Source organism: Ictidomys tridecemlineatus, chromosome 3 (assembly GCF_052094955.1).
Source record: "Ictidomys tridecemlineatus isolate mIctTri1 chromosome 3, mIctTri1.hap1, whole genome shotgun sequence".
In the NCBI taxonomy this organism is placed as follows: Eukaryota; Metazoa; Chordata; class Mammalia; order Rodentia; family Sciuridae; genus Ictidomys; species Ictidomys tridecemlineatus.
This window is the reverse complement of record NC_135479.1, coordinates 141,012,831-141,026,403: the sequence shown is the minus strand read 5'-3', so window position 1 is coordinate 141,026,403 and position 13,573 is coordinate 141,012,831. Positions and strand designations below refer to the sequence as shown.

General features: G+C 36.0%; 1 protein-coding gene across 2 annotated transcripts in view; it reads left to right on the top strand.

The window, feature by feature from the left end:
- The window catches only part of Pcyt1a (phosphate cytidylyltransferase 1A, choline), a 54,051-nt gene that overhangs the window by 23,243 nt on the left and 17,235 nt on the right, over positions 1 to 13,573 (top strand). For both annotated transcript variants that reach the window (XM_005340281.5, XM_078043984.1), the window contains exon 3: positions 10,758 to 10,857. In XM_005340281.5, coding sequence (XP_005340338.1) covers positions 10,758 to 10,857 — 100 coding nt within the window. The remainder of the gene's footprint in view (positions 1 to 10,757; positions 10,858 to 13,573) is intronic.

Here is a 13,573-nt window from a genome sequence, read left to right as displayed (position 1 = left end):
GTAATCCCAGCAACTCAGGAGGCTGAGGTAGGGGGATCTCAAGTTCAAGGCCAGCCTCAGCAACTTAATGCAGCCCTAAGCAACTTAGACAGAGTCTCAAAATAAAAAATAAAAAGGGCTGAGGATGTGGCTCAGTGGTTGAGCACTCCTGGGTTCAATTCCTGGAACCCCGCCCCCCCCCAAAAAAAAAGCATGTCAAAGAATACTTTTATATACACATATACACACACAGGGATCACTCACACACAATTGAAATTATTACTGAGGCACACATAATTTTATTATGAAATCAGAGTTTCAAAATTTTAGTGACATAATTATGTATTTCTGTGTTTTCTTTACTTGTATTAAGCACTAGCCATTTATCAAACTGCAGCTTCTACTGGTTAGTTCTGGAGCTTTATATCCCTAAGGAAAAAAAAAACATTTCTTCTCTGTGACAATTAATAGTTGTTCAAAACCAGTACTTTATCTTGAGCAATAAGAATGACTGGACTCTACAAATTGGAGGCATATACCTCTGGGCCTGATATTGATGATATTGTCAGGGACAAGTGTATTAGTTTCCCATTGCTGCTGTAGCAAATTACAACAAAATAGTATAAATGTATAATACATTTATATATAGGTCAGAAGTCTGTGTTGGTAAGGTTGGAGGTTCTAGGGAAGAATTCCTTGTTTGTTTGTTTTTTTTTTAGCTTCTAGCATCTACCTACATTGCCTAGCACATGGTGCTGGACAGTAATTATATCACTCTGGCTTTTTCTGCTCCTGTCATTGCATCTCCTTTTCTGATTCTGATTCTCCCTACCTCCTCTTTTCTCTTATAAAGATTATTTTGTAATTACGCTGTGTACATCTAAATTAATCAGAATAATCTTCCTGTCTCAAAATCCTTAATCTGATCACTTTTGCTAATCCATTTTGCCATGTAAGGTAACATAGTCATAGTCCAAGGAATAGGATATGGACATCTTTTTGTTTTTTGGTGGGGGGCAGATACCAGAGATTGAACTCAGGGGCAACTGAACCACTGAGACACCTCCCCAGCACTTTTTTGTATTTAATTTAGAGATAAGGACTCACTGAATTGCTCAGCGTCTCGCTTTTGCTGAGGCTAGCTTTGAACTCTCAATCCTCCTTGTCTCAGCCTTCCCATGCCGCTAGGATTACAGGTATGCACCACCAAGCCCAGCAGGATTTGGGCATCTTTAGGAGGCCATTATTCTGCCTTACAAAGCAAGTAAGCTCAGAAAATAACTTAATAAAATAGGACATTGTTAATTTCTGAAAGTTTGTTAGAGAATTCAGAAAGTGTGTTTAGAATTCAGAGATGGTAGTAGGCATTAGTTCAGCACTATCACTTGGAGTAGGGACAAGATAAAACTAAATGGGTGCTATTCTCAGCCAGTTATCATACTCAGGAAGAGAACAAATGAGTCCAGTCTTTTTAGTGGATTGAGCTCTGAGGGGATTTAAATTGCTTGCTAGAATCTGAGGAATTTCAGTGCTTTAGATTACTTTGTTTCATATGTTCATGTAAAAGCAGTTCAGTGACTTGCTACCTATTCCACATTCCTCCCTAGTATACACTAGCTTTTTAGAATGGGCTAATGGTCAAAGTCTAACTCATCGAGGCTGGCTGGACCAATCCTAGTGAGGAATAGTATCTGCTATCTCCACTGTTATCTTTAGTGTCTGTTATCTTCACTGTTCCCTTTCTATCTTTGAATTCTCTTGAATTCAAAGCAAATGAAATGCAAACAAGATTTTTCTTCTTTTGTAATGGCTTTATTGAGATATAATTAAGATATCATATAATCTACACTACCAACCTAGCAATTCAGTGGTTTTTAGTGTAGTCATCGCTACAATCAATATCAGATTTTTTTTTTTTTTTTTTTTTTTACCACCCCATATAGCTCTGTGCTCATTAGTAATGACTGTCCATTTCCCTTTAATCTCTCCAGCTTCTGGAAACCATTGATCTTTCTGGGTATGGATTTGCCTATTCTGGACATTATATACAAATTACATCATACAAAATGTGATCTTTTGTGGCTGACTTCTTTCACTGAACATGTTTTCAAGGTTCATTCATGTCATAGCATGTTTGACTACTTCATTTCTCTTCATTGCCAAATTATATGCCGTCATATATCTCATACCACATTTTGTTTATTTGTTCATGAGTTGATGTTTGGATTGAGTAAATAAGATATTGCATGGTATATTGTTACTTCATAGCAGTAGGTGCTAGGGTTGTAAACCTTTGAAAGACAGAAGCATATAGAGCTCTATAACTCAGAGCTGATTAACTTTAGGAGAGTGCTTTCCTGAAAGTGGGAAAAGGAATAGAAAGGTACCAAATATTAGGTAGCCAGACTGGTAGGTCAGGATGAAATGGATAAAAGAGAAAAGAGTTAAAAAGAAAAAATTAAGGAATAACACTATGTTGATGTCTGTAAGTATAAAGAATTTACTGATAAAGATGTTTTTGAAATGAGAAGCACCACAAGAGCTGGGGAGGGTATCAGTCACTGGCAGAATGCTTACCTCATATGTGTAAGACCCTGGGTTTGAGCCCTGGCACTGAAAAAAAAAATCCCCAAATATTTACAAAAAGTAAGACACTTAATCTATTTTAGTATTTATCATATAGGTAAACAAGTCATAGAGTACCTAAACTCTGAAGAAAATTGGCCATAGTTCTGCTTATAGCTAAGTAATTACAACAACCTCATTGCAACCAAATATATTTCTCCAGTAATATTATTTGTCGTTTGCTTAACATACTATTACTTCATACTTCTGAATTTGTACTCTCTTATGTACATTTCTTGTACTCTTATTTATACAAGTACAGAAATGATCTCTTTTTTAAAATTGATTTTTAAAAAATGACAGCGGAATGCATTACAATTCTTATTACATGTATACAGCACAATTTTTTATATCTCTGGTTGTATATAGAGTATGTTGACACCAAATTGTATCTTCATACATACACTTTGGACGATGATGTCTATCACATTTCACCATCCTTGCTAATCCTCCTGCCCCCTCCATTTCCCTCCTACCCCTCTGCCCTTGATGAAGCTTTTCCGAAACCACTGAGCCCACCCCTTGGGATCCTCTAAACAGCTATTGGTAACTTTAATTTACTTCTATTTGGCACTGTGATACTGTTTGTTATCTGTTGCTGTATCTTTCTCCTCTTTGTCCATAAACTGAACAGTAACTCCAATGCATAGCCACTGGCACATAGAGGTTCTTAATTTATGTTGGTTGAAAGTCTAAGCAAAAGGAAGTTGACTGATTGGAAAATGCAGTGACACAGATTTTAACTTAAAGCACAGTAAAAACCATTTTAGGAATGGGAGTTATCTGAAAAGTGACTCGGTTACCTCAGGAAGCACTGCATTTTGGCATGTCAAGACATTTTTTGGAAAAGATGGTTTAAACAGGGATATGGGGCTGGGATTGTGGCTCAGCGGTAGAGTGCTTGTCTAGCACATGCCGAGGCCCTGGGTTCGATCCTCAGCATCACATAAAAATAAATAAACAAAATAAAGATACTGTGTCTAACTACTTTAAAAAAAAATAAACAGGGATAGATGGAAGCTAGACCAACTATTTGTTAGATTGTTGTAATAATCCAGGTTGGAGATGATGCGGGCCTCAATTATGAGAGAAATTTTGAAAGTCCTTGAGAAGCAATTTAGACAATTCTTTGATGTTATGGGACTGCAGAAATTGAGAAGTGTTAAAGATGACTCTTAGGTTTCAGTCTTAGGTAGATTGTGTAAATGAGGTGCTTCTCACTAAGATAAGACTGGGGAGAAAATAGCAGTTTTAGAAGGAAGAGAGTTTAATCAGATACAGGCTTATGAGATGCTCAGATGGTATTCAGATAGATGAGCTTATTGTTTATATTCACTGAAATGGCACTATGTGTTGGAAAATTATTGCGTTTCTTTTCTTTTGGTACTGGGGATTGGTTCAGGAGTGCTTTACCACTGAGCTATATCCCTAGCCCCCTTTTATTTTTTATTTTGAGATAGTGTCTCACTAAGTTGTTTAGGGCCTTGAAAAGTTGCTGAGGTGGGTTAATTGCAATCATCCCACCTCAGCCTCCCAAGTTTCTGGGATTACAGGCATTTACCACAGCACTCTGCTTCTTTCCTTTTATAAACAGATACCCAGGAGATGGAATCTTTCTGTTCCACTTTTATCCCCACTCTCTTAATACACATGTTCTTCCTCTTGACTTTTCCCTGTAATTGCTAAAATAAATTTGGATCCCAGAAAGACCTGTCACTATTTGTGCAGAATGTCTGGGTGAAAGGGAAATGTGTCTCTGTGGATTTTGGAAACTTTTTGCTAAAAAATATTAAAGAATCCTTGGAGAGTAGAAAGAGTAGTGGCATATCAATACCAAGTATAAAGGATAATAATAATAAAGAGTAGACACAGAGACAAGGTGCAGAGGCAGGGAAGGTGGCAGAGTGGCTCCTTGTCCAAGCAACCACGTTTATTTATACCAGTAGGTTACATTAGGTCATTAGTACCATGACTACATTATTGTTTAGAGGATCATTAAGGTTGCTTATTTTCCAGTTACATTTCCTAGTTATAATATACAATGTTAGGAGCTTCCTGCAGTTCTCAAGAAAGTCCATTGTCTGAAGTTACTGTTAGGCGGGCAGATCCTGGAGCACTGGGAGCTTGGTGTGAAACATTGTAGTTATCAAGTAAGCAAGTTCCTTTATTCCCAGGAGTTATGTGCCTAAGATTAAGGTCTAAGCTGATAAGACTCTAGTATGGAGGGCATTACCATAACAACCAGGCATCCTATACCTTTGCACAGAAACTTTCCCAGGCAGCAGGCATGCCATAGCCATGAAGTTATCAAGATCCCCAATCCCAAACACAGAACCCCTACAATAACCAAGTTCTAGGCTCATGTTATTTGTGTTCTATTCCCTATTTATAGAACACCAGAATCCCTCTCTTTAATTGGAATTTTGAGAATAGTGAAATATTATGTGTGAACATAGGAAAAAGTTGTTATGGAAGCAATATTGTATTCAGAGATCATTCATAATTTGGGGGGATGTTAATTGTCATTATTATAAATTATGGTTTTTAGATGCACAGATTTTGAAACTTTATGTAGCATTTAGAAGCTAATTGATTATATTATGAATGAAAGCATATATTATGTGTCTGGCTTCATTTAGCATAGTGTTTATAAGGTGCATTCAGGTGGTAATGTATGTCAAGACTTGATTGATTCTCTTTTATAGGCGAATGATATTCTATTATATAGAAACACCATTTTGTTTAGATATTCATTAGTTGATGAACATTTGGAGTGTTTCTTTTTCCTAGCTATTGTGAATAATGCTGCTATGAACTTTTTCATGTACAAATTAAATATATGTTTTTAGCTCTTAGGTGTTTACTGGGTCATGTGGTAATTCTGCATTAAATATCTTGCACTGTTTTCCAAAGCTGTGCACCATTTTACAGTCATAGTTGCAAAGTATGAAGGTATTTTTCCTCCTTGGCAATACTGTTTTGTCTCTCTTTGTGCTTATATAGCATAACATCCTGGTAGGTGTGAAGTGGTATCTCATTGTGGTTTTGTTTTGGATTTTCCTGATGAGTCATGTTGTTAAGCTTCCTTTCTTGTACTTGCTGGTCATTTGTATATATTTTCTGGAGAAATGTCTATACCTTTTTTGTCTCTTTAATTTTTCACTTCCCTATTCTCCCTTCCATTCATCAGGGCCGAATCCTAGATCTTTTGTAGTTTCTGTTAATTTTTAATTTTTCTTCCTGGATCTATTAACTTGGCCTTCTAAAGATTAAAGTTTCTAGCTTGATCTTGGATAAATATAGTGCTCAGTAAGTTCCACTAATCATTTGCTGATGCTTTGTACATTGCTCACAACAGTTATTCGTCTCCTTTCTTCAAGCTTTCAATCTTATTCTAGCTTCCCTGTTCATCACAGGTTACTTCATTCCGTGCTTTACTGCACTGAGAAAAATGAGAGTATCAGACAAAAGTTTCTACATCTTCCTTCCTTTCATCCAACATTGTCCTTTTATTGTCTTTTCTTTATTCTTCTTTTAGAAAAATGTAATCCTTCGTGGGCTGGAGATAAAACAATTGGTAGAGTGCTTGGCTTGCATGTACAGGCCCGGGATTCCATCCCCAGCACCACAGAATTAAAAAAAAAAAAAAAAAAAAAGGAAAAAATGCTTTGTATTTCTTGGGTTAACACCTTCTCCCTGCTGTCCTTATGGCCATTCCCTGCCATTCTTCTAGATTCCTGCTTTCTAAAGTATCCATTTTTACTCCCTCTGGTATTTTCAATCACTTTGGTTTCTTCTGCTTCATGTTAGACATGTATAGATTTCAACTTTTTAAAAAACTTCCAGTTCATTCTTCTGCCCTTATTAGGTATCCTCTCTGTTTTTCTCATTCCCTTTATAGCCACATATCTTTAATAAGTGATTTTAACTAATCTATTGTTTCCAGTTTTCTTAGAGGCACTGGTGTTCTTTTACTAGTTATATTCTAGAAGGTTACTAATAACTATTTGAATCTCCAGATTTAAAGACTTTATAATCTCCTTGGAATATTTAACAATTAGAGTAATCCCTGTCTTTGAAATTATTCATTGGTCTCTTTGACATTCCTTTTATTAGAGTTCTCCTTGACCTCTTCTGACAACTTCTGGCTCTCCCAACCCTCTAGTATGAACACTTAGAATTTTTTTCTTCACCTATTAGTTTTTTACATTTTTTTCTCTTAAAGATTTTTTTTTAGAATTCTATTATGTATATTTTATTAGACAATATGTCTTACCCAATAGTGCTTATTTATGTAATGAGAAAATTTTAGGGCAAAGATTATTCAGTAGCACACTGCTTTAGATTATAGCTATTTAGCTGCCTTTTTAAATTGATTTTTTTAAAAGATAAATGGCAGTCGAATGCATTACAATTCATATTTCACATATAAAGCACAATTTTTCATATCTCTGGTTGTATATAAAGCATGTTTACACCAAATAATATCTCCATACATGTACTTTGGATAATTGTGTCCATCACATTCCACTATCATTGCTAATCCTCTGTCCTCTCTTAAAGATTTTATCTTATTTTTTCATCTTTACTACTTATCTTTATTAGTGTCAACACCTGTCTTTTTGACATTTCTTTGATGATTAAGTATTATCTCAATCTCAAAATGAATTTGTTATTTAGAAATCAACTCCTTTTTTTAAAAAAAAAACCCTTTATTCCTGATGATGGTACCACATTCTTATTTTCCTTAGTTCAAATATTCAGTTTTTATAAACTTACCTCTTTCTTAAGTGACAACATGTGTTTTTTCTTTCTTTATTTTATTTTTTGGTCCCTGAGATCGAACCCAGGGGGTACTTTACCACTGAGCCACATACCCAGCCCTTTTTATTATTTATTTTGAGATAATGTCTTGTTGAATTGTTCAGGGCCTCACTAAGTTGCAGAGGCTGGCTTTGAACTTGGTGATCCTTCTGCTTCAGCCTCCCGAGCCCCTGGAATTACAGACATGCACCATTCCAGGTTTTTTGTGACTTGTCTGTTCAAATACACCATTAATATTAACTTTTAGAGACACAGTAGGACTGATCTTTTATCCACCTGCACTGTTGTTTATAAGCATAATTTTTCTATTTTTCCACATATATGTTATATTGAGTTATAATTCATATACCATTATAATTTATGTATACACTTAAAGTGTATATAATTAGGTGGTTTAATATCAATGAAATTTTGGAAACATCATCATAATCTATTTTAGAATATCTTTATCACTCCAAAGAAAACCCCCATGGCCATTAGCATTATGCACCATTTCTCCTAGCCGTCTCAGCCCAAGTAACCGCAAATTTATATCTTCCCCAAAGACTTCTTTACACCCCCTACTGGTCAGCAACCTTTTCTGCCAAATTTATTTGTTTACCACCAAAGATTAGTTTTCTCTATTTTAACCTTTTATAGAAGGAATCATAAAATGTGTATTATTTTGTGAATTTCAGAAACAAGTTACTATTGATCATTTTTTGTGTATTAACTTTTTTCTAGAAGATAAACTGTTTTCTCTAATATCTTTCCAGCCTTTGAATTTAGTTCAATCATGATATGATCTGTTTAGAATTTAAAATTCTAAGTATACATCACTACAGTTCTATAGAATTAAAAGGATTGTAAAGGAAGGTTATGAACAACTATATGCTAAAATATTTGATAATTTAGATGAAATAGATAAATTCCTAGAAAGAGACAAATTACCAAAATGAGCTAAGATGAAATAGAAAATTTTAACAGAGCTATATCAAGTAAGAACATTGAATTGGTTATTAAAAATTTCCCACCATGGACTAGGGGGCATAGCTCCATGGTAGAGCTGGAGACTCCAGATTCAGGCCCTAGCTCTACAAAAGGAAAACAAAACACACCTTCCCACGAAGACAAGTTCAGGCCCAGATGGCTTCATTCGTGAATTCTATCAGGCATTTAAGGAAGAAATAATACCAATCCTACACAGATACTTTCAGAACATAGAAGAAAACAGAATAATTTCCAGCTCATTGTGTGAGACCAGATATCAAAGCCAGAGAAAAACATCATAAGAAAACTAAAGTTAAAAATTTCTCACAAACTTAGATGCAAAAATTCTTAATCATATTATTAGCAAATTGAATCCAGGAACATATAGAAAGTTTATTCAGCATGACTAACAGGGATTTAGCTTAGAAATGCAAGATTGGTTTAATATTCTGAAGTCAATTCATATAATATACCATAATTAATAAATAAAGGAAAACCAAAGTATGATTACTACAATAGGTGAAGAAAAGATAATTAACAAAATCCAGCACTTGTTTATTATAAAAACTCTCCAAGAAACTGTACAAAGAAGGGAGATTTGTCATCCTAATGAAGAACATTTAAAAAACCTGTAACTAGCATCATACTTAATATTGAAATTTGCATGCTTTCCCCCTGATACTAGGAACAAGGCAAGAATATTTGCCCTTTCCATTTCTACTTAATGTTGTACTTACTCTAACTGCAATGAGGGTAATAAAAAGAAGAAAATAGGACTGGAGATGTGACTCAGTACAGTATTTGTCTAGCATGCGTGAGGTCCTGGGTTTGATCCCCAGCACCATAAAAAGAAAAAAGAAAGAAAACATATCCAGATTAGAAAGGAGTAAGTAAAACTATCTTTATTTATAGACAACCTGTTCTCAGATTAGAAAATCCTAAGGAATCTATAAACAACAACTACTACTAAAACTAATAATTGAGGTTAGCAGCATCACAGGACATAGAAATAGACTAATTGATACAATTACACAAATACATACAAATCAACTATATTTCTGTATACTATCAAGAAACAGTCTAAAAATAAAATAAATAATTCCATCACTATAGTATCAAATGGAATAAAATCTTAGGAATAAATTTAACAAAAATTCTCAAACAAAGTCACATACAGAGAAATGAGCATACTTACTTGGTATTAGGGATTCGAACCCAGGGGTGCCTAACCACTGAGCTACATCCCCAGCCTTTCTTATTTTTTATTTTGAGATAGGGTCTCAATAGGTTGCTTATAGCTTCTCTAAGTTGCTGAGACCCTGGCTTCAAACCTGCAATCTTCCTACTTTAGTCTCCCAAGCCACTGGGATTATAGATGTGTGCCACCATGCCCAGCTATACTTGCATTCTTAATTTAATTTTGCCTCTGGGTAACTGCATTCAGTTCATATAAACTTCTCTGAACTTTGTTTCCCTCATCTTTATTTATTTTTAACATTTTTTAGTTATAGAAGGACACAATTCCTTTATTTATTTATTTATTTGTTTGTTTTTTACATGGTGCTGAGAATCGAACCCAGTACCTCACACATGCTAGGCAAAGTGCTCTGTCACTGAGCCACAACCCCAGCCCTGTTTCCCTCATCTTTAAATTAAGAATTCTACTGTAGCATTACTTGCCTTAAGAGCTGTTATGAACATTAAAACATAATTATAGTACAAAGCATTATACAGTGATAATTATACTAAATATAGTACCCAGGAGCTGTTTGCCTTTCCAGGTGTCTAGCTGAAGTAGTATGAAAATCACTCAGGACCTTGGTAGTTTAGTCACACTGTACAGGGTTGCCTGTTCTATCTTGCCATCATTTTAGACCCAGATAGTTGGGGTTGTGCTTAGGTTCCCAATTGGATCACTCAGTTTTACCCTGAAATCACCAGCAACGCATTTATTTTTCATGCCATGATGTACTCACTTCATAAAAGGTTGCAGTTTTCATTTGTCACTTTGAAATAATGCACCCTGCTTCTTCTTTATGTTATAAAGTTTTAGAGGAATTTTTGTTACATTACATTGAATAACTGATTTTTTTTTTTTCAGTACTAGGCATTGAATCCAGAGCACTTTACCACTGAGCTACAACCCAGCCCTTTCTATCTTTTATTTTGAGACAGGGTCTTGTTAAGTTACCAAGGCTAGCTTGGAACTTGTGATCTTCCTGCTGTTAGGGCCTCTTGAGTCACTGGGATAGACATGTGCCACCATACCTGGCCTAATTGTTCTTTAAAGCTGTAATTTTTTAGTATTTCAGTGTGTACCATTGAATTTTAACTTTTTTTTCCTTAATCCTCCTCTTAAGGGCTTACGGCAGCCAGCTCCTTTTTCTGATGAAATTGAAGTCGACTTTAGTAAGCCCTATGTCAGGGTAACTATGGAAGAAGCCAGCAAAGGAACTCCTTGTAAGTAGATACTAATTATTTTGTTGTTTTACTGTAGTTTTTAACATTCTGTTGTATTTATCAAATACATACCTACTTTCTATATACTTCCCTAAGTTTACTTCTAAAGGCTACTAATGGAGGGATTCCTCCCATTTGCCTCAGTGTTCAATTTGGGAGCGTATCTCCATGCTATAAAATCTTATTATTTTCCTTATTTTTATGCACTTGTTTCTTGGCCTGTTGTCACAGCTGTGAAATATAATGAAGCATGAACAAAAAGTTATTAGTTTGAATTGGGATAATTTATGGTCCTGAGACTCGAATCCACAGCTTTGCACATGCTAGGCAAATGCTCTGCCTACTGAGCTACACCACAGCCCCATGAGCTACACCACAGCCCCTTGTCTAATAATAAATAAAATTAAGTGATAAATATCTCCCAAGTTGGGAGATATTTATCACTTAATTTTATTCTTAATGGTATTATAATTTTCCAGTCCCCCCCCCCTTTTTTGGTACTGGGGCTTGAATCCAGGGGGCTTTACCACTGAACCACATCCTCAGTCCTTTTTAAAATTTTTTGTTTTAAGACAGGGTCCCACTAAGTTGCTGAGCATCTTGCTAAATTAGGAGGCTAGTTTCAAACTTGCAATCCTCCTGTCTCTTCCTTCTGAGTCACTGGGATTACAGGTGTGCACCACCACTCCTGGAAAGACTTGCTTTATTATTTTCAAAGCTCATATTCTTTATTTGTAGGCTTAATTTATATCAGTGTTTAATAATTTTTAGCCACATAAATTTTGTTTTAATATATTTTTTTTTGATAGTTGAAGATGGACAGCATGCCTTTGTTTTATTTGTTTTTATGTTGTGCTAAGGATTGAACCCAATGCCTCACACATTCTAGGCAAGTGCTCTGCCATGGGACTAGAGCCCCAGCCCAACCGTATAAATTATTAACATGTGGTCTGGATATTCTTCGTATTTGAGGCAATTGGTTTTAGGGATCTTCATAAATAGAAACTTCCATGAGCACTTTTTATGAATAGAGTCAATTAGGCAGTATCCTTACTTTTCTGTAAATTATTTCTTTTTTCTAATCCTTTTCTATTTCTTCTAATAACTATGGTAAATGCCCTCTCTACTCTGTAAATGCAGAGCTGGACATAGACCAGGGAATAAGAGGCCATTATATGCTACAAATATTTCCTGTGTACATACAATTCCAGTCTTGGAGATCAGAATTGGGCCCTTGTCCCCTGGTGTTGAAGATTAAACACCTGACAAACACCATGGCAAGCACAGAAAGCAAATTTTATTTAAGAAAGAGACAGAAGTAGACAGAGGTCCAGATCTGGGTGCCTGTGGTCTATTTTTTTATAGACCCCAGAATTCCCCCATCTTCTCTTTTTCTTCTCTAAAGGACAGAAAGGAGCAGCACAGAGGGTAATCCCCAGTAACTCTTTGTGCTGGGAAGTATGATCCAGAGGCTGTTAGCAGCCTATGTCTTTTCTTTGATAACCAGCTCTCATCTTCTCAACCCCCATCATTCATTACCTACACTGACTGCCAGGCTTTCCACCCCCTGCCTCAGTTTGTTGAAAAATGTGACATTTCCTGTCCCCCCAGGCCAGGCAGGGCTGCAGGCAGATTGCTTTTTGGCAAAGAAAGCATGTGGAGAGTCAGTACAGTGAATTCATTTTATAGAATTATTCTCTTAACCTTATGTTCCCACCACCATCATCTATTTGTCCCCTTACATATATATAATATTTGTGATTACTTTTTAGTTTTGCTTCTTTGTTCTCTGTTATAACTGAGGAGTAGTGAAATTCAAATAGAAACAATTATGAACAGTACCAGTCCAAGATGCCTGTATGGATTGGCTGTATGGATTATGGTTTTGCAGGGGGGTCCATAAAAAAAGAGACTAGTTCCAGAGAATACTTTTCTTTTGCAAAAGTATTTAGATATAGCTCATGTTGACCATATCCCTTCTGATTCATGAAGTGATGTTTGAGTTTGGCATCCATTACTTGAGTAATAGGCAGGCAAATGCGGACAGGGTAAATAAAAACGAGGATAACCACAGGCTCTATGTAACATGGTGTAATAGTGGCAGGTCAAATTTCAAAATGCCAACAGAGTTCAGGGTTCATATTCAGATGTGATAATGATAACAGTCTTGGAAATCAGGATCAAGTCCTTGTTCTCCCAGTGTTGAAGATTAAATACCCAAGAAATGCCGAAGGAAGCAGAGAAAGCAAGTTTTATTTAAGAGACAGAACAGAGATAGACTTCTCTGCAGAAAGAGACCCAGAGCTGATGTCCATGGGAATGGGAGTATATAGCTTTTTTATAGACCCCTTTCTTTCCTGCATACCTGCCCAAAGGCTGGAAAGAGTTACTCCAAGGGGCAGTTGTTTATGTTGGAAAGTGCGATCCTTCCCTCCATCCAACCCAAAACGTTGAGTGGGGAAGTGTTATACAGAGGTGTTAGCATCCCATTTCCTTTTCTTTGATAATTAGCCTCCATCTTTCCAACCCAATCATTTATTATCTACATTGACTACCTGTCCTTTACCCTTGTCTCATTTTCCCCTCTGATTAAGGGGAACTCTTACCGCTGTAAGAGAAATTGGGCACTGATGGCTCTGGCTGCTTCAGGCTGAGAGGGGGTGACATGGGGCAAGCAGTTCAGGTTTCCCTTTTAGATATGTTTCGGGTTGGTTGA